This window comes from Pelodiscus sinensis, chromosome 13 (assembly GCF_052426305.1).
Source record: "Pelodiscus sinensis isolate ZL-2025 chromosome 13, ASM5242630v1, whole genome shotgun sequence".
Classification (NCBI taxonomy): domain Eukaryota; kingdom Metazoa; phylum Chordata; order Testudines; family Trionychidae; genus Pelodiscus; species Pelodiscus sinensis.
The window spans coordinates 48,191,503-48,215,288 of NC_143064.1; the positions used below are offsets into that span (position 1 = coordinate 48,191,503).

General features: G+C 67.5%; 1 protein-coding gene across 2 annotated transcripts; it reads left to right on the forward strand.

The window, feature by feature from the left end:
- Positions 1 to 92: 92 nt before the first annotated feature.
- TSC22D3 (TSC22 domain family member 3) lies at positions 93 to 23,786 on the forward strand. 2 transcript variants are annotated; one of them, XM_075896583.2, is made up of 3 exons: positions 93 to 564; positions 22,110 to 22,161; positions 22,668 to 23,786. In XM_075896583.2, the coding sequence occupies exons 1-3, from the start codon at positions 251 to 253 to the stop codon at positions 22,911 to 22,913; spliced, it is 612 nt and encodes a 203-aa protein (XP_075752698.2). In that variant the 5' UTR covers positions 93 to 250; the 3' UTR covers positions 22,914 to 23,786. The 2 variants fall into 2 exon arrangements, with proteins under 2 accessions (XP_075752698.2, XP_075752699.1); XM_075896584.2 differs by lacking the exon at positions 93 to 564 and adding an exon at positions 21,381 to 21,942.

The window sequence follows — 23,786 nt, forward strand, 5'->3', positions numbered from 1 at the left end:
TCCGGCGGCGGGGCCGGGCTCGCCCTGTGCCCCGCCCGCAGCGCCCGGGCGCGGGGCCAGCGGGGCTCCCGGCTGGGTGCGGGGGGAGGGCTCTCGGGCTCCAGGCGCCTTCGCCAATCAGCGGCCCGGGCGGAGGAGCCGCTCCCGCGGCGGGGCTGGGCGTGGGCACGGGGCTGAGCCGGAGCCGGGGCCGGGCGGCAGCCGCTGCTATTCCCCTGCACTCCGCGGCGCTCGGGGCAGGAGCGGAGCCATGGCCGCGGAGGAGTGCCGCTCGCCCGTGGGGCTGGACTGCTGCAGCTGCTGCCTGGACCTGGCCAACCGCAGCGGCCTGGAGGAGGGGGCCGGGGGCCCGAACAACAACCCGGGCAGCCCCCCCGGGACCCACTTCCGGCAGCTCCGGGCGCAGCTGGCCTGCGGGAACCTGAACCAGGACAAGCTGAGCCGCATCATGCGGCAGGACTCGCTGGAGCCGGTGGTGCGGGACCCCTGCTACCTGCTCAACCAGGGCATCTGCAACCGCAACATCGACCAGACCCTGCTGGCCATCCTGCTGCTCTTCCACAGGTAGGCGCGGGGGCTGCCGCCCAAGGGAGCCCCGGCCCGCGGAGATGGGGGTGCCCTGCCCGGCACCTGCCGGGGCTGTGTCCGCTGGGCCGGCCGGGAGCGGGGCCGGTGCCCCCCAGGCTGGTCGCTGATCCGGCCCGGGCCCGGGACTAGCGCCGAGGAAATCCCCTCTGGCGGCGAGCCGGGAGGGCGGATCGGGGCCGGATCGGGGCCGGGGAAGCCCTGGGGCGGCGCTGTGTCCTGCGCCCTCCCACGCACTGGCCACCTGTGTGATTCCCGGCCGGCAGCGAGCGCCGCCTCCAGCCCCCGCCGCGCGGGGCTCGGTTCTCGGGTCCCGAGGGCAGGCGAGAGGCGCGCGGGGTTCGTGGGGGGGGGGGGGGCCGGAGCGAGCCCCGCCTGCCGCCTCCCAGCGTTGCTGCTTGGCCCCTGCGCAAAGCGCCCCCGGGCTCCGAAAGGCCGGTTCCCAGGCGGGCGTGGGCCCGGGCTTACAGCGCTCGCCCCCTGCGCCGCTGCCCCGGGGCTCGGAACCCGGCGCTTTCTCTGCTCCCGGACACGGGCTGGGGGTGCGATCCAGGGAGAGCCCCAGCGCTGCGCCTGGAGCCCAGGGAGGGTGATGGGGGCGGGGGTTCCGCCCCGCTATCTGCCTCTGCCGGGGCGGGGGAGCTGCCCACCCAGCCCTGGGCCTGACTCAGCGCGTCCTGGCAGCGCCCTAGCGCGGGGGCCCCGGAGGGAGGCAGGTCCCTTTGCCGGCGGCGCCGAGCACAGGTAGGGCAGGTGCCAGCTGGAGCCAGAGCTGGGCTGGCTCCATTAGCCAGGCTGCTGCAGCGGTCCTGGGCTGGTCTGTATGGCCAGGGCGCCTGCGGCCCCGGGGGCTCCCGGAGGGCATGGTGGGCGCTAGACGGCCCACAGCGGGTGACCTAGAATCCCAGAGCTGGAGGGGACCTCGGGAGGTCATCGGGTCCGGTCCCGGCAGGACCCAGGACCAGTGAGCCCATCCCCGGCAGGTGCGCGTCCAACCTGCTCTTCAGTGTCTCCAGGGATGGGGATCCCACAGCGCCCTGGGCAACTCATTCCGGCACTTGACCACCCTGCCGGCCAGGAAGCGTTTCCTAGTGTCCGACCTCAACCTCCCTGGCTGCAGTTTAAGCCCCTCGCTGCTTGTCCGGTGCTCAGAGGCCAAGGGAACGTCCCCCCCCCCCTTCCGTGTAAAGTCCTTTCAGGTACTTGAAAGCTGTTGTGGGGGGGGGGGGACATTACAGCCCTCCCTCCCGACCTACAGGAAAGCTGTTGTGGGGGGGGGGGGACATTACAGCCCTCCCTCCCGACCTACAGGAAAGCTGTTGTGGGGGGGGGAGCATTACAGCCCTCCCTCCCGACCTACAGGAAAGCTGTTGTGGGGGGGGGGGACATTACAGCCCTCCCTCCCGACCTACAGGAAAGCTGTTGTGGGGGGGGGAGCATTACAGCCCTCCCTCCCGACCTACAGGAAAGCTGTTGTGGGGGGGGGACATTACAGCCCTCCCTCCCGACCTACAGGAAAGCTGTTGTGGGGGGGGGGGGGACATTACAGCCCTCCCTCCCGACCTACAGGAAAGGTGTTGTGGGGGGGGAGCATTACAGCCCTCCCTCCCGACCTACAGGAAAGGTGTTGTGGGGGGGGGACATTACAGCCCTCCCTCCCGACCTACAGGAAAGCTGTTGTGGGGGGGGGAGCATTACAGCCCTCCCTCCCGACCTACAGGAAAGCTGTTGTGGGGGGGGAGCATTACAGCCCTCCCTCCCGACCTACAGGAAAGCTGTTGTGGGGGGGGGGGAGCATTACAGCCCTCCCTCCCGACCTACAGGAAAGGTGTTGTGGGGGGGGGAGCATTACAGCCCTCCCTCCCGACCTACAGGAAAGCTGTTGTGGGGGGGGGGGAGCATTACAGCCCTCCCTCCCGACCTACAGGAAAGGTGTTGTGGGGGGGGGGAGCATTACAGCCCTCCCTCCCGACCTACAGGAAAGCTGTTGTGGGGGGGGGACATTACAGCCCTCCCTCCCGACCTACAGGAAAGCTGTTGTGGGGGGGGAGCATTACAGCCCTCCCTCCCGACCTACAGGCCTGCTTTGTGTCCACTCTGGGGTTGGGGGGGGGCTGCTCCCACAGCGACCTGGTGTGGGTAAGTCAGTGCAGGCTGAATGCACAGGGGTGCTCCTGCACGCTGGCATGTGGGTACCACTTCTCCCTGCGCTGCGGCAACCTCTCCCCCACACGCCTGCTTACGTCTGTCTGCACATGCATTCCCACATGCACACTTACAGCACACACACGTGTGTAATCGCGGAACCCTGCGTGCACAAACCTGTGTGCAAAGGTGTCCTTCAGGTGATGCGGGTGCACATGTCAATGCACACCTGAGCGCACTGAGGCGCACACCTGCCCGACGCGTGCAAGCAGCCGTGTGCACATTTGCATGAACAGCCCCCTGCCTCCGCCCCAAGCCCAGCACGCACGTGGCTCTCCATGAGTGTGCCGGTGCAGGCCCAGCGCCTCGCTGCCGCCGGGCGGGTTGGCAGGCAGGCTGCTTGTTCAGAGCGGTGGAGTCCCTCCTCCTGGGGCTGGCTCAGGTGGCAAAGGCTGGCGCTGGGCTGGGAGCCAAGCCAAGGCATTCCTGCCCGCGCCCCCCTGCCTGCGGGAGGGAGAAGCTGCCTCAAAGCCAGTCCAGGGGAAAGCAGAAGTGAAAGTGAGTTCCCTCTCCTAGGGACGCTGCCACCCGTCAATCTGCGGCACATCCAGCAAGCGCTGCCAGGGCCCCGATGCTGGCAGGGCTGAGGATAGCTCCCCTCGTGGTCTGGGCAGTGCCAGCAGCTCCTGGCTCCAGCAGCACCCCCCTCGCCCTGAATATTGCTTCTGCTCACTGCCGTGCACTGGGCGGGACGGTGTCTGGCTGGCGGCTGCAGGACACGCCCGGGAGCAGGTCTCCTGGGTCCCATTCCCGCTCGCTTCCTGGGCAGCCTTGGCCCCATCTCTCCCCCTTCCTGGTCTCTAGCAGGGGACAGTGATCTGGACTCCTCGGGGGGCTGTGAGGCTCAGCTGGTTCCTGTGTGTAGCAAGCGGGTGGCAGGAGAAAGCGAGGCCACGCAGACCGGTCCCCCCCCCCCCCCCCGAGCCCAGAGGGCTCCCTGCTGCATGCCGGCCCGTGGTTCCGCCGGCGCCTGCCTGCGCTTGCCCGGGAGACGTGCCCACGTGGAGCTGAGGCGCCGTGCCCGGTGCTTCGCCCTGGGGCGTCTGGCCCTGCGCTGGGGCCAGCGCCTGTTTGCGGCTGTTCAGCCAGAACTTTCTCCTCCGGCGAATGGGCACAGGGCGGCTGAGAAACCGCCCAGCTGAGGGCCAGCCTCCCTGGGCCCTTTGGCTGCCATCCCCAGGCCCTGGACGGGTTCCCATCCCAGCAGAGCACGGGAAGGCCTGTCGGCAGCAGAGGATCGTCAGTACGGGGCTATGGACACACGAGGCCCTTGGGCAGGGGAGCAGGGGTGCGGGCGGCGCGCCGCAGGCTCGGGAGTCAGATGAGGAGTGGAGGGGCCCCGCAGCAGAGTGGGGGGGCAGCCTGGGGTGGGGAGAGCCCCTGCCACATGCCTGGAGTGGGGCAGTCCCCTGCTAATGTGTGTCCCACCCATGCTTGGCAGAGCCCCTGGTCCAGGATGGCTCCGGGCAGGGCCCTTGGCCCGGATCCCCCAAGGCAGCGTGGCTTTGCGTGGGAGTTAGGGCCCCAGTGGGCAAGCTCCCTGGGGGCCCCAGCCTGGCAGGTGCCGGCTCGTGGCTCTGCGCTGGTGTTGCCCGTGTAGTGACAGGGCTAGCAGAGTCAGATGTGCGGGTGGGAGATGCATTCTGCCTCCCCAGGCCACGCACGTAGCCTGGCGCCCCGGGACGTGTCGTGGGGCAGCAGGGTCCGGCATGGGGTGGCTGGGAGCTGACCATTGGCCATTGGCAGCAGCGTGGCCTGGACGGGGCTCTCGGCACGTGGGGCGCCAGGCGCAGGACCACGCATTCAACAGGGCGGAGCTGGGCACTGATTGGCGGGCGGGGCTGCCAGCCGGAGGCGGCACGTGTGTGGCCCGCGGGCTGGGGAGATGCGGGCTGGGCCGGGGTGCTGTGGTGCTGGGCATGACGGGATTCGCCCCCGCTGTGCTACTGGGGCAAATGCAGCCCCTTGCCCCCGCCCCTGGGGTCCCTGAGGCCTCCTGGGCGCTGAGCTCATTGTGCCGCGAGTGGCTCCCCGGAATAACCTGACTTCACCCCCGCAGGAGGGGAGCAGCGTGGGGGCCCTACAAAGGCCATTGGTCGCCAGGCCTCCTCTGCCAGGCCTCAGCTGGCTGGAGCCGCCCTCCCCCCCGCGCACCCCACCCACCGGCCAGCAGCTCCCCCAGGGAACCCCCCGACACCTGCGGGGCCTTCGGGCTGTATCCACAGAGCGGGGCACAGCCGCCTGCGGGGCGGGGTACCACCGTGCCCCTTTGCACCTGAGCCAATAAATGACCTTTGTACCCCATGGGAGGGGGGGTGCTATCAGGCTTTTCTGGGCCCTGTTCACCTGGGGGAGCTGTGAGCAAGCCCTGCTGGAAAAGCCCCCCAGCTTGTACCCCCCGTGGAGACTGAGGACACGTAGCAGCTAGGAATGGCCCCCTCCCGCCTGTGCCGGCACCTCGCCCCGGGGCAGCCTTGCTCTGGGGTGGCCACCTGCGATGGGTTCCTTGCGTGCCGTTTCCTGGGTCTGGGAGGGGCGGCGCGGCGGGGTGTGGGTGCTGCACCTGGAGGAAATACAATGGACTACATGAATTACCCCTCCCTCGGCCACAGTGGCACCCAACTACACCTGGCAGCTCAGCTGGGCCCTGCTGTGCCCAGGCCCTGCAGCTGGAAGGCTGGCTATGGGTTGCAATTCCTGGCTCTGCCACGGACTTCCCTAGTGACCTTGGGCAAGTCACTTTCCCGCTCTGTGCTGAGCTCCCCCTATGTCAGCCATGACAAGGAGCTGCTCCCCTGCTGTGGGGATCTGGGGCAGGCTGTGACGTCTGCAGAGAGCCTGGGGCTGCTCCGGGCGAGGCGCTAGTTACCGGGAACTGAGGCGTGGGTGGGGGATGGGCGTGCTGTCGATTCTGGGCGCCTCGTCTCTGGGTACTTTGCCCGCACTAATGAGCCTGTCTCGCCAGGGTGGCGACCGTGGCAGAGCTCAAGGTCCAGAGGCCCCGGGCTGTCGCTGTCGCTCACTTCCTCGCTGGGCGGCTTGGGACAGCCCCTGCGCGGAGGGCACCCAGGCTGGAAGTGCTGGGCGGGGCCCTGGGTGCGTGTGCAGGGACAGGGCCTCCATGCAGATGGCAGAGGAGGGGATGGAGGCTTGGACTGCAGAGCGGGGGCCGGACACTCGGGTTTCGTTGGCAGCGGCAGAGGAAATCCCCTGGCCAAGCCACGCCGCTGTCCTGCTGGGTGTCTGTGAGCGTCCCCCACGGCCGCAAGGGCTCCTGGGACGAGGGGACCAGGGCTTGAGCCCAAGACAGCAGCATGCTGGGGAGCTGGAGAGAGCATGTGTCCCCCCCGGGCAGAGAGAGGTCCCCTTCTCTCCTGCCCCACACCCAGCGCAGGCCCGGGGGAAGAGCCCATGTGCTGCTGCATTTGCTGATCCTGCCGTGCCAGTGGGGCCCGGTGCGCCGCAGGGCTTCAGGGCCCCTGTACGACGGTGCCGGGCGCCGCCGAGCCTGCCCCCGCACCGAGGCCCCGGTGCCCCCCCTCGGGAGCTAGGGTTTCACTTTGCCACGGCCCCTCTCGGGGGTGCAAAGGCCCAGGCAGCGCTGGCCCAGACGTGGGCGCGGGCCCCCGGAAAGCAGCGCAGAGGAATTCCCACCCTGGCCCTGGGTCCCTTGGCCTGTCTGGCTCCCAGGGCTGGAAGGAAACGGCTCTGGGATGCCTCCTCCAGCTGCGCTTTGCCCCTCCCCCAGCCTTGCATGGGTGGGGCAGCCCTAGGACAAGCCAAGTGACCAGGGGTGGGACATTTGTATCAGTCAAGTGCGACCCGCGTGCCCGCTGGGGGCATTGTGCTGTCCCACCCACCAGAGCGCGGGATGAGCCTGCTCGCCAGCCTTGGCTGCCAGCTCCTGCGCTAAGCTCCACGGGTCCCAGGTTCGGTGCTGCCGGCCTGGTGGGTGTCACCAAGCCCGGGCCAGCTCGCTTTAGCGCCAGGGATAGTTTCCTGGAGGAAGCGGAGCTGCCCAGCCCTCCCGGCAGCACCCAGCAGGGACCGGGCGTTTGGACCCCCTAGCTCTGAACCCTCCTTGGCCAGTCGTGGGGGGGGGGCTAGAGCGGCACCCACAGCATCCTTGCTACCCTGCAGAGCGGGGGCCGGACACTTCGGTACTGGGCAAATGAGTCGAAACAATAGTAAAGAATAAAATTGTGAAGCATGTAGAAGAACAGAATTTGTTGGACAAAAGTCACCATGGTTTCTGTAAAGGGAAATCCTGTCTTACTAATCTAGTAGAGTTCTTTGAAGGGGTTAACAAGCATGCGGACAAGGGGGATCCAGTAGATATAGTATACTTGGATTTTCAGAAAGCCTTTGACAAGGTCCCTCACCAAAGGCTCTTGTGTAAATTCCATGGCCATGGGAGAAGAGGGAAGGTCCTTTCTTGGATTGAGAACTGGTTAAAAGACAGGAAACAAAGGGTAGGAATAAATGGTAAATTTTCAGATTGGAGAGGGGTAACTAGTGGTGTCCCCCAAGGGTCAGTCCTGGGACCAATCCTTTTCAACTTATTCATAAATGATCTGGAGAAAGGGCTAAGCAGTGAGGTGGTAAAGTTTGCAGATGATACCAAACTGTTTAGGATAGTCAAGACAGAAGCAGACTGTGAGGGACTCCAAGAAGATCTCACCAAACTGAGTGATTGGGAAACAAAATGGCAAATGAAATTTAATGTGGATAAGTGTAAAGTAATGCACATCGGGAAAAATAACCCCAACTATACGTACAGTATGATGGGGGCTAATTTGGCTACGACAAACCAGGAAAGAGATCTTGGAGTTATCGTGGACAGTTCTCTGAAAACTTCCACACAGTGTGCAGCAGCGGTCAAAAAGGCAAATAGGATGCTAGGAATTATTAAGAAAGGGATAGAAAATAAGACCCAGAATATCTTACTGCCCCTGTATAAAACTATGGTACACCCACATCTTGAATACTGTGTACAGATGTGGTCTCCTCACCTCAAAAAACATATTTTGGCCTTGGAAAGGGTCCAGAAAAGGGCAACTAAAATGATTAGGGGTTTGGAACGGGTCCCATATGAAGAGAGGTTAAAGCGACTGGGACTTTTCAGTTTAGAAAAGAGGAGACCGAGGGGGGATATGATAGAGGTCTATAAAATCATGAGTGGTATGGAGAGGGCGGATAAAGAAAAGTTATTTATTAGTTCCCATAATAGAAGAACTAGAGGTCACCAAATGAAATTAATGGGGAGCAGGTTTAAAACTAATAAAAGAAAGTTCTTCTTCACACAGCGTGTAGTCAACCTGTGGAACTCCTTGCCAGAGGAGGCTGTGAAGGCTAGGACTATAACAGAGTTTAAAGAGAAGCTAGATAATTTCATGGAGGTTAGGTCCATAAAAGGCTATTAGCCAGGGGATAAAATGGTGTCGTTGGCCTCTGTTTGTCAGAGGCTGGAGAGGGATGGCAGGAGACAAATCGCTTGATCATTGTCTTCGGTCCACCCTCTCTGGGGCACCTGGTGCTGGCCACTGTTGGCAGACAGGATACTGGGCTAGATGGACCTTTGGTCTGACCCAGTACGGCCATTCTTATGTTCTTCTGTTCTGCCCCAGCCCGCTCCCAGAGCTCTGCTGATGCCCCTAAATCCTGCCCCGCAGCCCCCGCAGTTCCAGCCCTGACGCCCCCCAGCCAGCTTGGCTGGCCACCCCCAGTCCCGGCCTGCTGCTGCTCATGCTGGGCCCCCTGCAGACTCCTGCTGCCCTTGGTCCCAGCCCCCCGGCTCACACTGGCCCTCAGCAGAGGATGCAGGCCCTGCCCCGGCCTGTGCACAGGCAGGTGTAACTGGGACGAAGGGGAGGCTCTTTGCAGAGGCTGTTAGCCCCCGGGTGCAGGGTGAAGGCCCTTTTGGGGAGGTGAGGCCACCAGCCCCGCTCCTTCCACCCGCGGCCCCAGCCCCTTAGCCGGAGGAGCCCCAGCCGGTGTCACCTGCCCATCCCAGATACACCTGGCTGAGCCGCTGGCCTGGCCGCAGCACTGGGCAGAGTCCCCCCTCACTCCCGCCAAGCGCAGGCCGAGCCACTGGCCCCCCTAACCCGATCCCTCCCAGCTAAGCTGCCGGCCCCCCGAGTGCCAGGTCGCTGCTCCAGGCTAGGCTCAACTCCCCGCCCCCCGCCCCACACACACCTGTCAGAGGTGCGAGCGACTGGCCCCCTGAGCTCCAGGCAGGCTGAGGCGCCTCCCTCCCCTGCCAGAGGCCCCCCTGCCTTGCTTCGTCCCCGGGGAAACTGAGGCGGGTGGGCGAAGGGACGTGTGCAAGGTTGCACTGCAGCTCAGTGGCGGGGCCAGAGCGGAGCTTGGGAGTGCCGACGGCCAGCCCTGTGTGCTACGGCCACACTCTGCCTGGGGAGCGTTTCTTGGGATGCTGCAAGAGCCCCCCTCCTGCTCCTACGGTGCCGCTTGGAAACCGCAGCCAGTCCCCCCGCGCAGCTGGGCCGTCAGCAGCAGCCCCCAGGGCAGGCCAGGGTGAGGAGTTGCCCTGAATGGAGGCTGGTGCCAGCAGCCGGCGGGTGGGGCGGTGGCTGTGCCTGGATCCCGTGGGTGCCCCACCCCGCCTGGGCTGGAAGCATGACCGGCGGAGAGCCTTGGCCGTGCGTCCCGCCGCTCGGCACCGCTGGCAGCCGCGGCCCCAGTCCCGCACGTGCCCCCCGGGTGCCCTGGAGGAGAGCGGGCGCGCTCCCTGCTGAGCGCCAGAGGGCCGATGGAGCAGGGCAGGCCGGAGAGCGGTGCGGGAGGGAGACCGAAGCCGAGACAGGCTGGTAAACGTCAGGGCCTGGCCAGGCGGCGGGGTGGGCGCACGAACCCTGCCAGGCTCGGGGAGACCTCGGCCAGGGGTGCGGGGGCTGATTCCTGGCTGCGCCCCAGACTCCCTGTGGGATCCGGAGCCCGTTACCAGGCCCCGGGGACCATCTCGAGAACCTCGTGTCCTCCCCCAGCTTGAGCCCTGGCCCTGCTTGGCCCTTCTGGGGGGCGCAGGACTCGCTCTCCCCGGGCGTCTGGCTGGGAGCGGCGCTCCCGTCCCCATTCCCAAGGATCATGGGGGCAGGGCGTGTGCAGACGTGTTCTCCCCGGGCACTGTCGCACGTGCACACCCGGGGGCTGGGGGCCTGCTCCCAGGACAGGGCCGGCACAGCGGGTCATGGGGGGCTGCTCTGGCAGGACTCCCCAGAGAGCTGAACGCTGCGGCAAAGCTGGGGCCCTAAGAAGCCCCTCCATGTTTGCTGGGGCCCCCGACGAGTGGGCAGCGCGGCCGCTAGTCACTGCGGTGCCACCTCTGAGCGGCTCACGCCCAGGCACTCGGGTCAAAGTGCCGGCCCCTGCTGTGACCGTGACAGTATTTGGGAGCCAGCGTCCCTGCTCAGGCTCTGTGTGCAGCCGTGCGAGCCCTTCAGGGGCTGCCTCACTGGTGCATGCACACCCATTAGTGCTCGCACGGGGGTCTGCGGAGGGCAGAGCTGGGGGCCAGGGTCCCTCACCCTGCAGCTGGGCTGTTCTGTGCTGCCTGCTCGGCCCCTCTCGTGTGGCGATCCCCGTGCGGCGGGTGCCTGGGCGTGCGTGGCAGTTGCTGCGGGTGCTGATGTGCGTGCCGTGGAAATGGTGCGGTGTGCACACGGGGGGGGGGTGCGCAGGGCGCGTGTGTGGGGCCCTGCAGCAGTGTTCTCCCTCGGGGCGCAGCAGGCAGTAGAGGGCCCAGGGGAACAGGCCTTGTCCTGGAGCCCCACCGACGTTTGCTCCGTGTTGGAGCAGGCGCCCGGCAAACTGCAAAGCTGGCAACTTCCCTGCTTCCCACGCCCGGCGCCGAGGGGCCGCCCGGCTAGAAGAGAAGCCGTGTCCTGGGCGCCTCCAGCTTACGCTGCTGCGGGCCCTCTGAGCGCCTCTCCGGGGAGCAGCGGGGCCCGGCTGCCCGTCCTCTTGCGGTGGGATCACCCGTTAATCCGGGCTGGGTCCAGCCTGTGCTCTGTCTTGGTCAGCACCCGGCCTGGGGCCCCAGGGTGGCCCAGCAAGGTGCATCCCTGGGCCGGCGCTGGCGGGACCCGGCGGGGCGAGAGCGCACACCTGGGAGAGGCTGGGTGCAGGGCGTCCCCGCGGCTGGTCCGTGTGGGGGCGGGGGGGGGAGAGCCGGTTGTGCTGCTGGGGGTGGAGGACCCGGGGCGGGCAGATGAGGGGAAGGCCTCTCTGGCAGCTGGCAAAGGTCCGGGGCCGGGGCCAGACACTCAGCCCCTCAGGCAGGTGGATTGTCCCAGAGCCCAGGGAGCGCTGAACCTGAGCAAGGATCCAGCGTTTGCCTTGGTCGGGGGCTCCAGCCTTTCAGACTCCCTGGGGCGGCCACTTGTCTCGCCGAGGCCTTTCCAGAGGCCCAGCCCAGGTAGCAGGCCCAGGGTCTGTGCTGCCAGCCGGGGAGCCAGGGGGCCAGCTCCTCCTCCGCTGGCGCTGGCGGGAGAGGGCGTCAGCCGGCGTCGGTGCCCGGCGGCCCTGGGAGCGGAGGGGCGGCTGTGCCGTGGGGACACCCGGGGCTCACTTGGCAGGAGGCTTCGCCGGGTCCCTGGGGTCAGAACCCAGCCGCCCTCCAGCCCTGCCCGGAGCTGTGCAGGACCGTGCCCGGGTCAGAGCTCTCCAGGAGCTGGAGCCAAGCCCCCTGACTGGTGTGCCTAGCGTGCCGCCCCGGGGGCCCTTCCCAGGCTCCCTTGTGCGAGGCGGTTGACCGTTTATGGGCACAGATGGCCGGGCTGGCCACGGTGGCCCTCCCAGGGCGCTGGCGGGGGTGGCCCGTGGCTCTCTGCCCAGCCCGGGGCTTTCCGGCGACACTGCGCGGCTGGGGGTGCAGGCGCAGCCGGCGGCCCCGTGTCGCGGCGGTGCTGCTGTTGTGAAATGTCAGCGAGGGAAGGGCTTTAGCACCACGTCCCGGCTCCAGCATCCCCAGGATTCCTTGCAAAGGCCGGCTGGGTATTAATAACCCGCTCCGCTGTGGTGCACGCAAAGGGGAAGTGGGTGCGTGTCCTTGGCTGACCTCATGCAGCAGACTCAGCCGAGCGGCCTGGGCAGCGGCCGGGGCCCTGCTGACTGACCGTAGAGCTGCCTCCATTTCTGGCCTGAAGGCTCGGCCGGTGGAGCCCGCGGGCGCTAGGAGCGTGTGAGCCTGGCCCAGCCTGCGCAGGGCAGCTGCCGGGACAGGCTGCCGTCGGCGACCAGCGAGGCTGCGACGCTCAATATGGCAGCCGCCAGCCTCTGGCCAGTGGGGGCTGCCTGGGCCAGGCCTCTTGCCTGCCTCTGTCCTGATCTGCCCCTCTCCTCGGCTCTCCCTGCACAGAGGGGATTGCGGGCCCTGCCGGGTGACTCAGCCAGGGCTGGCAGCGGCCCAGGGAGCCGCCAGCCAGACGTTATGCAACCGGCGCCCTCGCTAACACCCCCCTGGACATACACCCCAGGGAGGCGGCACGCTCTGCCTCGCACCTGCCCTCGTCCCTTCCCGACCACTGGCGCCTCCGGGCTGGGTGTGCCCTGCCGCCCGGAAAGGGGCTCTTCTTGCAGGCTGTGCCAGCGATCGCGAGGGCATTCCCGGGTGCCCGACCCGCGCTTGCTGCATGGAGGGAAGTGAAACGCGCCTGGGGAGCCTGCTCCTGGTGCCGGGGGAGCTGCCAAACCGGAGGCCCGGGCTGGGATGCAGGGTGTGGGGAGAAGGGGGGGCTGTGGGTGGGGTAAGGAGCAGGGACAGATCTGTGGGGGGGGGGCACTGAGCAGTACGGGAGGGGGCGGCGAGGTGTCAGCAGAGCAGGGGGACCCCAGGGCTGCCGCACGGAGGGGGGGCAGGGAGCTGTTGCTTTCCCCGCACAGCCTGGCACTGCTCCCCGTCCCCCAGGCACCGAGCTGCTGCTGGGGCTCGGCGCTTGGCCACAGGCTTTGCGGAAAGGAAAGCGCCGGGATGCAGGGCTGGCGACGCAGCCACCTGGGCCTGCGGGCGGATTTCACTTCCTTGTTCTCTCCCTGCGCTGGCAGCTTCCTGGCCCCGCTCCCCTGGTTAGATAACAGGCCCCCCGTCGCTTAGCGGCGCCGCTCCCCACGCTCAGAGCGCTGAGCCCGGCTCCTGGGGCCTGTCGCCCGCTCCTGCCTGGCCCGGCTTCCTCCGCGGCAAACCAGGCGGCCCAGGGCCGTGGGCTGCGACCCCGTCACTGGCGGGGCAGGGGCCTGCCTGCGAATCCCTGGGTCTGAGCAGCACAGCCGGGCGCTGGAACTTGGGCACCATCCAGCCCCCTGCTAACCTGCCGCTGCCCCCCGCCCGCCGGGAACGCCACCCTGGCCACGCGGGCGAGTCGCTCGCTAGCATCGGCCTCGGTCTGTGCCCAGCCCCCAGTGACCCCTCGGAAAGCGGCTTCCCGTGGGCTGCAGCGGGCTCCGGCCTGAGGCCTCTTTGGGGCGAAGCGCCCCCCACGTTAACCCACTCGGAGCGTGATGTGACCCCCCCACTCCCATTGCTGCCCAGCTGTTAGGGGCAGAGCACCCTGCCCCGGTAGGCAGGGGCTGGTGCCACTCCTGGGGCTGCCGGCCGGAGGCAGAGGGGCAGGGCTGGGGCGAGGCCCCATCTCAGGGCCTGACCCACTTGTGTGGTGGAGCCGGCACCTTCCCTGGTCTCGTTACTCGTCCCCGATGGCCCGGGGCCTGCTCGCCGGGACGGTGCCTCGGGAGCAGGGCTGGGGGCAGGGCCGTGCTCGGACGGGCAGCTGGGCAGTGCGGCGGGCAGCGAGGGGCCAGGGTAGGCGGGACTTGACTCGTCCTGGCCCTGGGAGCCCCTGGGAGCTGGGGGTTCGCCGCCTCCTGGCCTGGCCCACGGCAGAGACTCTGGTACTTAGTTGTGGTTTGCATCTGGGGGCTGGGCCGGGGTCCAGCGTCCTGGCGCAGGGGCCTCCCCAGGGGTCTGCAGGAATCTAGATATCGAAGGGCCGAGAGACCAGACCCTGCGCCATGGGGCCCGGCAGCCTCTCCCCGTGTGGGGCCCGGCTCTGGCGTGGCAGGTCAGGGCCTGCTGCCGTGAGAGCCCAGCAGATGCGGGCAGCGTGAAAGGGCTGTGTGCTAGCAGGGCCATTGCCATGCCAGGCAGTGCAGGGTGGCGGAGGGAGGACGTGGGGCGCAGCCCCAAACACGGGGAAAGGGGCTGGGGGGAGGGGCGCTGCAGGGCTCGGCTGGCACGGCCCCCCCGCCCCATGGGCAGCAGGGCCCCCGGCGGCGCGTGCACGGGCAGGGGCCGCTGGGAAAGTGGCGAGAGCAAAGGCGCAGCTCTGTGCAGGGCTGTTCTGTGCGCACATGCCAGAAAACACAGAACTGGGAGTTCTGCCAAGGGCTTTATCAAAGGAAGCAGCCTGCCCAGCAGCTGGAGGGGGGAGCCTGCCAGCTGTCCCGCTCTCCCCCCCCCCCCGCAGCCTTGCAAGCGCAGCAGGTTGGAGAAGCCCCTGGCCGACCCGCACCCGCCCGAGACAGAGCTGCCTCTGTGTGCTGGGCGGGCAGGCCCCGAGGCACCGGCGTCTCTCCCAGGAGACCCCGGCCTGCACGGTGCCTGTTGCGTCAGCCAGCGCGGGGGGGGGGGGGGCTGCTCCTCCCGTAGGCCCCTGCTAGGAGCTCCTGAGCCCCTTTGCTGGGCCGCAGCTGTAGGAGGCGGCGGGTAATTAGTGAATGAATTTCAGTTTGTTGGGGAATGTCTGGCGGACAGGAGCATCGGAGCCCGGATTTGGGGTGCTCTGGGTTGCAGGGTCTCCTGGCCCCACTGCAGGTCTCGCCAGGAGTGCTGGGGGCTCAGAGCCCCCCCGCCCTGCCCCTTGGCCTCTATTCACACTGAGCCCCCGCTATGGGGCTGGGATCTGCAGGGGCCAGGAGCAGAGTTGCCAGGACTGGCGAGCGGTTGATTTGGACACAGCTGGCCCGTGGCCCAGCCCGCAGCGTCCCAGTCACCGGGGCCAATGCAAAGCGCCCCCGCGCGGCTCACCCCAGTGCCACGGACCCCGGGCTCGCCGCCAGGGGCTGCTGGACACCTGTCGCTGGAGGCGGGTTTGCAGATCCCCGTCGGCCTGGAGCCCTGACCAGCGTGGCCCCACGGGGACACCCCTCCCCCATCCGGGCCCGGCTCGTGCTCACGTCGGACATTGGCCCAGAGCCTCGGGGCGGCTGGCGGAGCCGGGGGCTGGAATCCCCTGGGGCAGGGGCTGGGGGTGGCTCTGGAATTCAGCTCGGGGGGGGGGGATCGGGCTCCAGTTTACAGTAGGAATTTACATCAGTGAGGCCAGGGCTGTGGGAGGCAAGAATCCAGGCGCTGAGCAACGGGCTGTTCCCCCCCCCCCCGTGCGTAGCCCTGGGCAACGGAGCACTCCCTCCGGGTACCGCCGCTGGGGGGCCGTCTGCCGTCGGGGGGGCTGCAGCCGCTGTCCCGTCTGGAGGGAGACGAGCTCCCACGCGCCCGTCTCCCACTGGACGGAGGAAGGCGCCTGATGCCCGGCACCGGGCTGTCGCGGGAGCTGCCCCGGGTGGGGTCCCCGCCGGCGGGGTCAGGGCCCGGCAGCTGGCTCGCAGCGGCCTCGGGGTGCTCTCCCGGCATGCCCGGCCCAGGCACTGAGCACACAGCCCACGCTGTGCCGCAGGCTGCTGTGCCACTGGCGGGGGCTTGGCACCTGGATGCCCTTCACGCTGGCCCCGCACCGGGCCGGTCTTGCTGGCTGCCTGGCTGGGCACAAGGTGCAGCAGGGCTGGGACGGCCCCGGGCACCCCGTGCGGTCTGGCCCATGACGGTCAGGGCTCTGGGAGCTCTGGGACAGGGGCTTGGATCTGGGGGGAGCCCCGGAGCAGTGAGCAGGTCCAGCACTGGGAATCGCTGCCCTCCTGGTCATGCGCCCTGGGGCAGCTCTGCCCAGCCTGCGGCTTGGCCCTGCTCAGCCCACGCCCTGGGCAGCTCGCTCGGAGGGGGGAGGTGGGAAGAGGGGGGCTGGGGGGCAGGACTCCTGGGTTCCGTTTGGGGCCCTGCAGCGGCTCAGCGCTGCCGGGACAAGCCACGGATTCAGCCCGGCCCAGCAGTGCCATCCTGGGACGCCACGGGGGGCACAAAGCAGCGGGCAGAAGGGGTGAGCTGCTTTCTGCAGCCTCCTGTACTTCACTGCTCCCTCCTGCCTGCCCCTTGGCAGTATCCTCCCCCGGGGGCCCAGGCAGCCCCGCCCAGCCCGACTCCCGTGAGGGTCCCCAGGGGGGCACTGATGGCAGGCTGAAATCCCCCCCCCCACCTGTGCTGGTCTGCACAGAGCAGGGAGGTGCACCCGCACAGGCCTAGAGACGTGTCGCATGGGGACCCGTCCCTGCGGTGCATCCCCGGGGCCCTGCCCCACAAGGGCCGAGTTCCCCTAGCTGCCTGGGGGCTAGTACCAAGGCCTGGCCAGGCAGGTGTTTCAGGGCCACTGTGGGGCGTGGGCTGCCCACGGCTGGGTAAGATTCCACTTGCATTTGTGGTGATTCTCACCTGCTCCAGCAGCCAGGACAGCCCGTGCCAGGGCCAGAGATGCCAGGCCACAGGCTCAGCCATGCCAGCCGCTCCCACACGCTCTCTAGGGTTCCACAGCCGCGCCCCTTGGCTCCGGCTCCACCCACAGCTCCCACCCCGGCAGAGTGGCCCTGCCCCGTGAATTCCATCCCCCGCTGGCTTGCTGCTTGCCTGCGGCGCTGCCCTCCGGCACGTGGGGCTGTGGCCGCCTCGGCCTGGCACGTGGCCGGCGTGTTCTGGCTGCTGCTGCGATGCTCAGCCAGTGCTCGCGCTAACACCGCCTTGTGCCTCTGGGACCCCCGGGGATTCGCAGCTGGCTCCGCAGGCCCACTTGGGGGGTGTTAGGGTGGCCCAGAGCCCCCAGGGCATCGTGCTGGGCGCTGCCCAGAGAGCACCCAGTGTAAGCACCAGGCCAGGGCCACAAAGGAAACCTGCGCCAGGGCCCTGGCGGAACCCAGCTCTCGTGGGCTCCACCCCAGCGCCCAGCTCCACCAGCTTCCCTGGCACCTGCCCTTTCCAGCTCTCTGCCTGCCCTGGGCGCTCGCCAGCCGGGCTCCAGGCCCTTAAAGGGGAATTTTTCTTTGGTGGCTTCTCCACTCCCCTCCTCCATGACCCTCTCAAGCTGGAGACTGGCTCGTGGAGCTGCCAGCATTTGCTTGGCTTCAATTCTTTCCTTTATTGCTCTCCAGCGGCTCGGAGGAAATGCAATAACCATTTCCCACGCCTTGGGCCCTCCGGAGACTTTCCTGCCATTGAATCGGGCCCTCGGAGGGGAACAAGCCAGAGCTGCTGCCATGAAGCGCTTGGAAAGGAGGGAGCCTCTGCCGGGTGGAAAGTTACCCTGTCCCAATGATCCCCTGAGAGATCCAGCACTCCCTGTAAGCTGAGCACTTGGGCAGCCACCCAGGAACGAATCAGGTGCCACCCTGCTGATGGACAGAGTGCTCCCAGCTGCCCGCAGCTGGCAGCATGTGTTTCTATAGGTGGTGCACACTGCACATGCCTCGGTGCATGTAACACAATTTATTCCACACAAGCATTGAAAATATTCGAGGGAACATTGGTGTGCGTGTGCGTGCGTTAGGTAGCGCGCTCCGGCCCGAGGTTTGGGCTTTCTCGGTCGTATGTGCTCTCCCGAGCGAAGCGTGCGGTCTCTGCAGCCGCCTCTCAGATCTGGCTCCTTAGGGAGGCCTTTTCTTTCTGGCGAGATCGACAACCCGCGTCAGGCTTGCGTTCCTTTCCATCTCAGCTGGCGCGCTTGTTCCCAGAATAACAGCAGAGCGCCCCGACTGAGCACAAAGCCGCCTCGGCTGACAAATCCAGGCAGGTTTGACACTGCAGCCGTGGGCGTGAATTTGTGTGAGCTTCACGAAGCGATGGCAAAGTGACTCCCAAGCACGTCTGTCTGTCCTGCCGCCTCTAGCCTGTCGCCACGGCACCTTGCTTGGGGAGATGCACCGGCCGGGTTGTCTGTGGCAAGAAGGAGACTTCTGTGCCTCAAGGCAGGGGCTTTGCACAGGGTGTTTTTCACGGAGCCACCGGCACGGCACATCACTCGCCGTACGCCGGAGTGTGTGCACCTACAGGTCCCTGGGACTTGTCCTAACAAAGCAGGGACTGAGTAGGAATGGCATGGCTCCCCGCCCAAAGCGTCGCAGCTGCAGCCTGCGCACAACTCAGGGGCTGCTGCTCCCACAGCCTGGCCTGCTTGCTCTGGAGCTTAAAGAAAATCGCCATTAGCAGTGGGCAATATAGATGCTATGACACACACTCAAACCATCCCTCTGACTGAGATCAGTGGCACATCCCAGCGCTGTCTCTGTCTCAGGTGTTTGCCTTTGGGGGAATTTTTGGCATCTGGGCACCCTAACCTGAGCCAGCCATGCAGGGAGATGGGACTTTTCTCAGGAGGGTCGGTACATCTGGGACATCCGTGGGTGAGTCCTGGAGCCGGCAGTAGTAGCTCTGACTGCTCGGCTGGCCCCAAGCAGAGAGACGGCAGCCAGGGGCCAGGCAGCGTGTGGAGTTAGCCAAGGACCCGGCAGTTGGAAAGAGGAGAGAGGCCTAGGAGAGGGAGTCTTTCTGGGAGCAGCGAAGGATGGGCCGAACCCAGGGGAGGAGGGGTGTCCGTTAGAGCACCACACTGCTGTGTGCGCAGGAGCCTGGCAGGCTGGGGGGCAGGGCAGGCGTGGGCTAGAGCACCCGGGGGTGATGGCGCATGCCCTGTATGCCCGCTGGGGAGAGCCACAGCTGGATTGGAGTTGAGCGGAGGATCACGCCACTAGCCTGCCCCAGCCAGAGGCCCAAGACAGCTTGTTTTAAATGAAAACGGGCGCTAGTGACATTTGCAAATAGGCCACCAGCCCTGCGGCGTGGCCCGAATCTCACAGCGGGGGCTAGCTCCCTTCTGCAGCTCCCCGAGTCCCGCCTGCTTCGGAAGGCAGCTCGGGGGCGCTGCCCCGTGTCTCAGGTGGGGCTGGAGAGGCCCGGAGGGAGGACTTGGCTCAGGTCGGTGTGGGAGGTGGGAACAGAACCCGGGTGTCTGAGTGCCCAGAGGCCCCTGGTGCACCATCAGGCAGCAGAGGTTCGGTCCGTTCTCGCTGTGGCCAAACGGTGCCGTCCGTCCGTCCGTGCGTCCGTCTCGCTGTGCGTCTTGCTTGTTACTGTGTTTGGGCCTGTTGCGGCCACGTCGCTCGTGAGCCCAGCAGGTGTCTCCGCGTGGGCAGAGCACCGTGCCCAGCAGGACGGGGCGCTCAGGGCAGAGCTAACACGGGTGGCCTGTCTCGGGCCCCAGCTGCTGTGCTCTCTGGGGTCCCGTGGAGTTTGCCGGAAACAAGTCAAACTGCACAGCAAAGCAGGAAACCGTGCAGCAGAGGGGGGTGTCAGCCCCCCCCCCCAGCTCAGAACCCGTCGCTTTGGGCAGTAGCCCTGCCCCTGCCCATGTCCCCACCCTGGCCTCCGTCCCCGGGGCCTGCTGGGGCTGGTGGAGTTTAGTGATCAGGATCCCGGTTTTCCTTGTCGTGGTTGGACAAAGGGGCTTAGAAAGGGAGCGACGCCCTCAACGCAGGTCCGAGTGCTCAACAGAGGCAGCTCTCATTGCCCCCGGGTATTGGTGGGGAAACCGAGGCACAGAGTCCGGGTTGGGAACAAAGCCCAGGTTTGCAAGCCTGTGGAGCTGGCAGTGCCGAGTCCGGCTGGTCGCTGCATTTCCTTGAGGGTGTGTCCGAGGGATGCACAGCGAACTGCCTCGGGGGGCCCGGCACCCACAGGCACCTGGGCAAACTGCAGGGTTGGGCCCAAAGAAACCTGACGAGTGCAGAGCGCTGCCCTGGGGCCGGAGGATCCCAAGCCCTGTGACAGGCCGGGGACCCACTGGCTAGGCAGCAGTCCTGGGGATTGCAGTGGGTGAGTGCCCAGCTCCTCAGAGCCCGGCCTGGGAATCCGGTCAGCAGGGCTGCTCTGAGGGGATTAGGCTGGGGCAAAGCAGCCAGCTGCCTGCCAGAGCCTTACCCCTGCCCACGGCAGAGCCCTGTGCCGGGCCTGGGCTCCCTCCCACAGCCCCAGCCTGGGCTCAGCCGGCCGTGGGCGTCTCCCCGGCTTACACAGGCCCTGCTCTGGGGGCTGGCTGCAGAGAGCAGAGTCAAGGGCCCTGGGAGGACCCCAACGGCTGCTGCTGCGGCTGTGCGTCCGCGGGGGGCGGTGCTGGGGTGGCTCTCTGGGCTGCGGGGGGGGGGGGGTCGAGTGCGCCGAGGGGCATCCTGGAGCCTGCTCTCTGGTGTATGGGGGAGCAGGGAGGGCAGCAGAGGAGGGCTCTGGGCTTCGCTGGAGCCGGCAGGTTTTGCCCCAGCTCCGAAGAGGGCGGCTGCCCAGCCACACCCAGTGCTGAGCGCGCTGGGCCCCCAATCACAACCCGGTCTCCCTGGCCCACTCCAAGCAGGGCCTGAGATCAGCGCCCCGCTGCCTGTCCCCGATAACGCCCCAGGCGCTGGAATCCAGCCCCCGGGCCCCACAGGCTGTGCGCCAGCTGAGCCAGCCAGATAAGGCGTCCTGTGTCCCGGAGGTGCAAGGCTGCCCCTCCATTCGAGGGAGATAGTGCCCGGGGTCCCCGTGCACAGCCCACGGGGACGCTTATCTCCCAGGGAGCCAGCAGCAGCCCCCAGCTGGGCTGGGGAGCTGGGCTGCGGGTGGGTGCCGCGCTTGCTGAGCCCAGTGTGATGGGCCCAGGCCCTGCTGCCTTTCCCCTCCAAGTGACCTGCCAGGGCGGCTGTGGGGCAGGACCCTAAGCAATGAGGGCTCAGTTTATGAGGAGAGGGCCGGCCCTGACTCCCGGGCTGGCCGGGCAGCACCTGGCTGGGAGTAGCCGACAGCCGTCCCGGATCCTGCCCCATGCCCAGCACCGGGCGCACGAGGAACTGTGACCCCACCGCAGACACCCCCTGCAGCTGGCTGCCCTGTGGGCCACCCCAGCAGAGAGGCCCAGGCCTGAGCACCCTGCTGAGCCCCAGGGGGTCCCCCTAGGGCAGGAGGAGGCCCAGGGGCTGCAGGCAATGAAAAGGAGGCTTCTGCTGCTGCTCTCTGTACCGGTGGGGACACGGAGGCCTGCAGCCCCAGGGATGCAAAACAGCCCAGGGGAACACCAGTCCCACTGTCACAGGGAAGTGCAGGGGTGTGATATGTGCGTGCACATGTGTGCACACGCCTGTGATAGGTGTGCATGCGCGTGATAGGGGTATGTGCAGTGGGCATGTGCCTGTCTGCCTGCACAGCTCTGCCTGTGTGATGCTGAAGGGGGCTGCTACTGGCCGCAGGACCACTTGGTGCAGCCTTAGGGGAGCAGCCTCCCGCCAAGGCGCCTCCTCCTGACCCGTGCCGCGGTCAGCCGCCGGGGGGCGCCCTGTGCCCGCGCTGGAGCCGCTGGGCCGCGACGCGCACATTCACGGGGGGGGGGGTTGTTATGTAAGGCCCAGGGGCGGGTGCCTGCTGCCGGCTGGGGCGCTGCGGGACCGGGGTCCGCGCCGGCCTCCAAGCTGCTTCCGTGCGGGCCGGGGCCGGTTGCTCTGCGCGCTGCAGGGACCCCGGGGGCCGCGTCTCGGGGCGCAGGGCGGTGGCACGGCCCGGGCCGCGCTGCCGAGCCGGGCACGGGGGCCGGGGCGGTGTAGCACGGCCCCGCTGCAGCGGCGGGTGAGCAGCGCGGGGCTCCGAGCAGCGCCTCTCCCCGCGCGCACCGCGCTCCAGCCCTGCGCTGCCCGGGTGCGGGGCGGGCCCCGGCGGGAGGCGAGCCCCGCCCCGCCCCGCCGCAGCCTGACACCATGTGACGCCAGCCGGAGCCTCCTACATAAGGCGGCGGCGCCTGGAAATAGCCCCAGTGCGGCTAGAGCCCTGCCCCAGCCCTGCGCCGTGCGCCCGCCTGACCGCGCCCTGCGCCCCGAGCCCTGCGCCCCCGGCCCCGCCATGAGCACCGGGCTCTACCAGTCCGCCATGGAGGTGGCCGTGTACCAGCTGCACAACTTCTCCATCTCCTTCTTCTCCTCGCTGCTGGGCGGGGACGTGGTGTCCGTCAAGCTAGACAACAGGTAGCGAGGGGGCCGCGCGGGGGGGCGCCGGGCAGGGGGTGCCGGGGGGGGGGCCGGGCAGGGGGCGCCGGGGGGGTACCGGGGGGGGCCGGGCAGGGGGCGCCGGGGGGGCGCGCTGCGGAGCGGGGCTCGCTGCTAACCGGCCGCCGCCTGCTTGTGTCTTCCAGCGCCTCCGGAGCCAGCGTGGTGGCGATCGACAACAAGATCGAGCAGGCGATGGTGAGCGCGGGGCGGGGCCGGGGACCCCAAAGCGCAGGCGGGGCCTGGCGCCCTGCAGCCAGAGAGGCAGCGCAGGGCCCCCCTGACCCCGGGGCGCCCGCTGGCATCGCTCCAGCCAGCCTAGGGCCCGGCCCTTCTAACTGCACAATGGCTTTAAGCAGAGTGGGCCCCGGGGTCCCCCTCGCCGTGAGCTGGGGGGCGGCTGAGCGTGCACGGCCACGGAGCACTGCTGGGCGGGGCAGAGCCGCACCAGCAAGCGCCAACAGTCCAGATCTGCTGCGTGGTGGGGGCTCTGCATGGCGCCAGGCGGGCAGTGCCCCATCTAAACCCATCATAGCACCCTGCTTCCAGCTGGGGAGCCCCGTGCCCACTGCCCCTGCTCCGGTCAGGCAGCTGGGCTCAGCTGGCTTGCAGGGGGAAGTCAGGCTAGCCCAGCCCGGAGCGCAGGTGGTCCTGGCCGGCAGCCCGAGTGGTTTGGTAACAGCCTGTCTCTGGTTCCTCTCCAGGACCTGGTGAAGAACCACCTGATGTACGCCGTGCGGGAGGAGGTGGAGGTCCTCAAAGAGCAGATCAAAGACCTGGTGGAGAAGAACTCCCAGCTGGAGAGAGAGAACAGCCTCCTGAAAACCCTGGCCAGCCCCGAGCAGCTGCAGAAGTTCCAGTCCCGGCTGCCGGCAGAGGTGCTGTCGGCAGAGGAGCAGACGGGCGGGGCGGCTGCCCCGGCTCAGCTTGCCAGGGGCTCTGCGGTGTAAGGTGGCTCTGTCCTCGGAGTGGGCAGAGCCACTGAACTCTTTCTACTTAATCTCCTGCAAAGTTGTTTCCTCCCTTCTCTCGTGGAGACCTTTCCAAGCTAGCGTGAGCGCCGCGGCGCGCTGCCCGGACACTGGCTCTGAAGGAGCGAAGTGTCGTGGTGGGACACTGCACAGCCGGACAACCCGTCGGGGGCCTCCTCGCACCCCGGCCAGGGGACGAAAGCTGCACGGTCGGAGACGGGCCCTCGCTGCACGCTTCAGCAGGGCCCCTGCTCGCTTGACACAGCCTGAGCTTTGGAGGAAGCCGGTTGTTGCAGAGAAGAGACACGCCTGCCCCTGCTGCTGCCTGGAATGGGCCTGGGGCAGGAACCAGACACTGACCTAGCCGTGGCTGGGCACTACAAGGAAAGCTTTGGGTTGGTAGTGCAGGGATCTTTGCATCCTTAGCCCCCTGCAGGGCGCATGCAGCCCGCACCCAGGCTGGCTGCGGAAGCCAGGGGTGCATGGGGAGGCTCTGTGGATGCTGCTGCGCGGCCGGGACGCTTGGATGCTGTTTGAAAGGGGTGACTGGAGCTGCCTCGCTGTGGGATGGATTTTTATACGCAACTGTCTGTGCACAGAGCCCCGCTCGGGGGGAGACTCTCCCCTCTGGCCTGCCCAGCGCAGGGCCAGGGGACTCCCCCCGCAGAGACTGGATCATGGACCGTGCCAAGGAGCCCCGTTTGGCGGCCGCGCAGCAGGGCGAGAGCCGAGGTTATGTGCTCCGTGAGCGCCCCCACAGCTCTCGCCGAGGGCGGGGCCTCGTGCCGGGTCGGAGCATTGACGGGACTGTGACTCCAGCTACAAATGGCAATAAACTCTACTTTGGATATA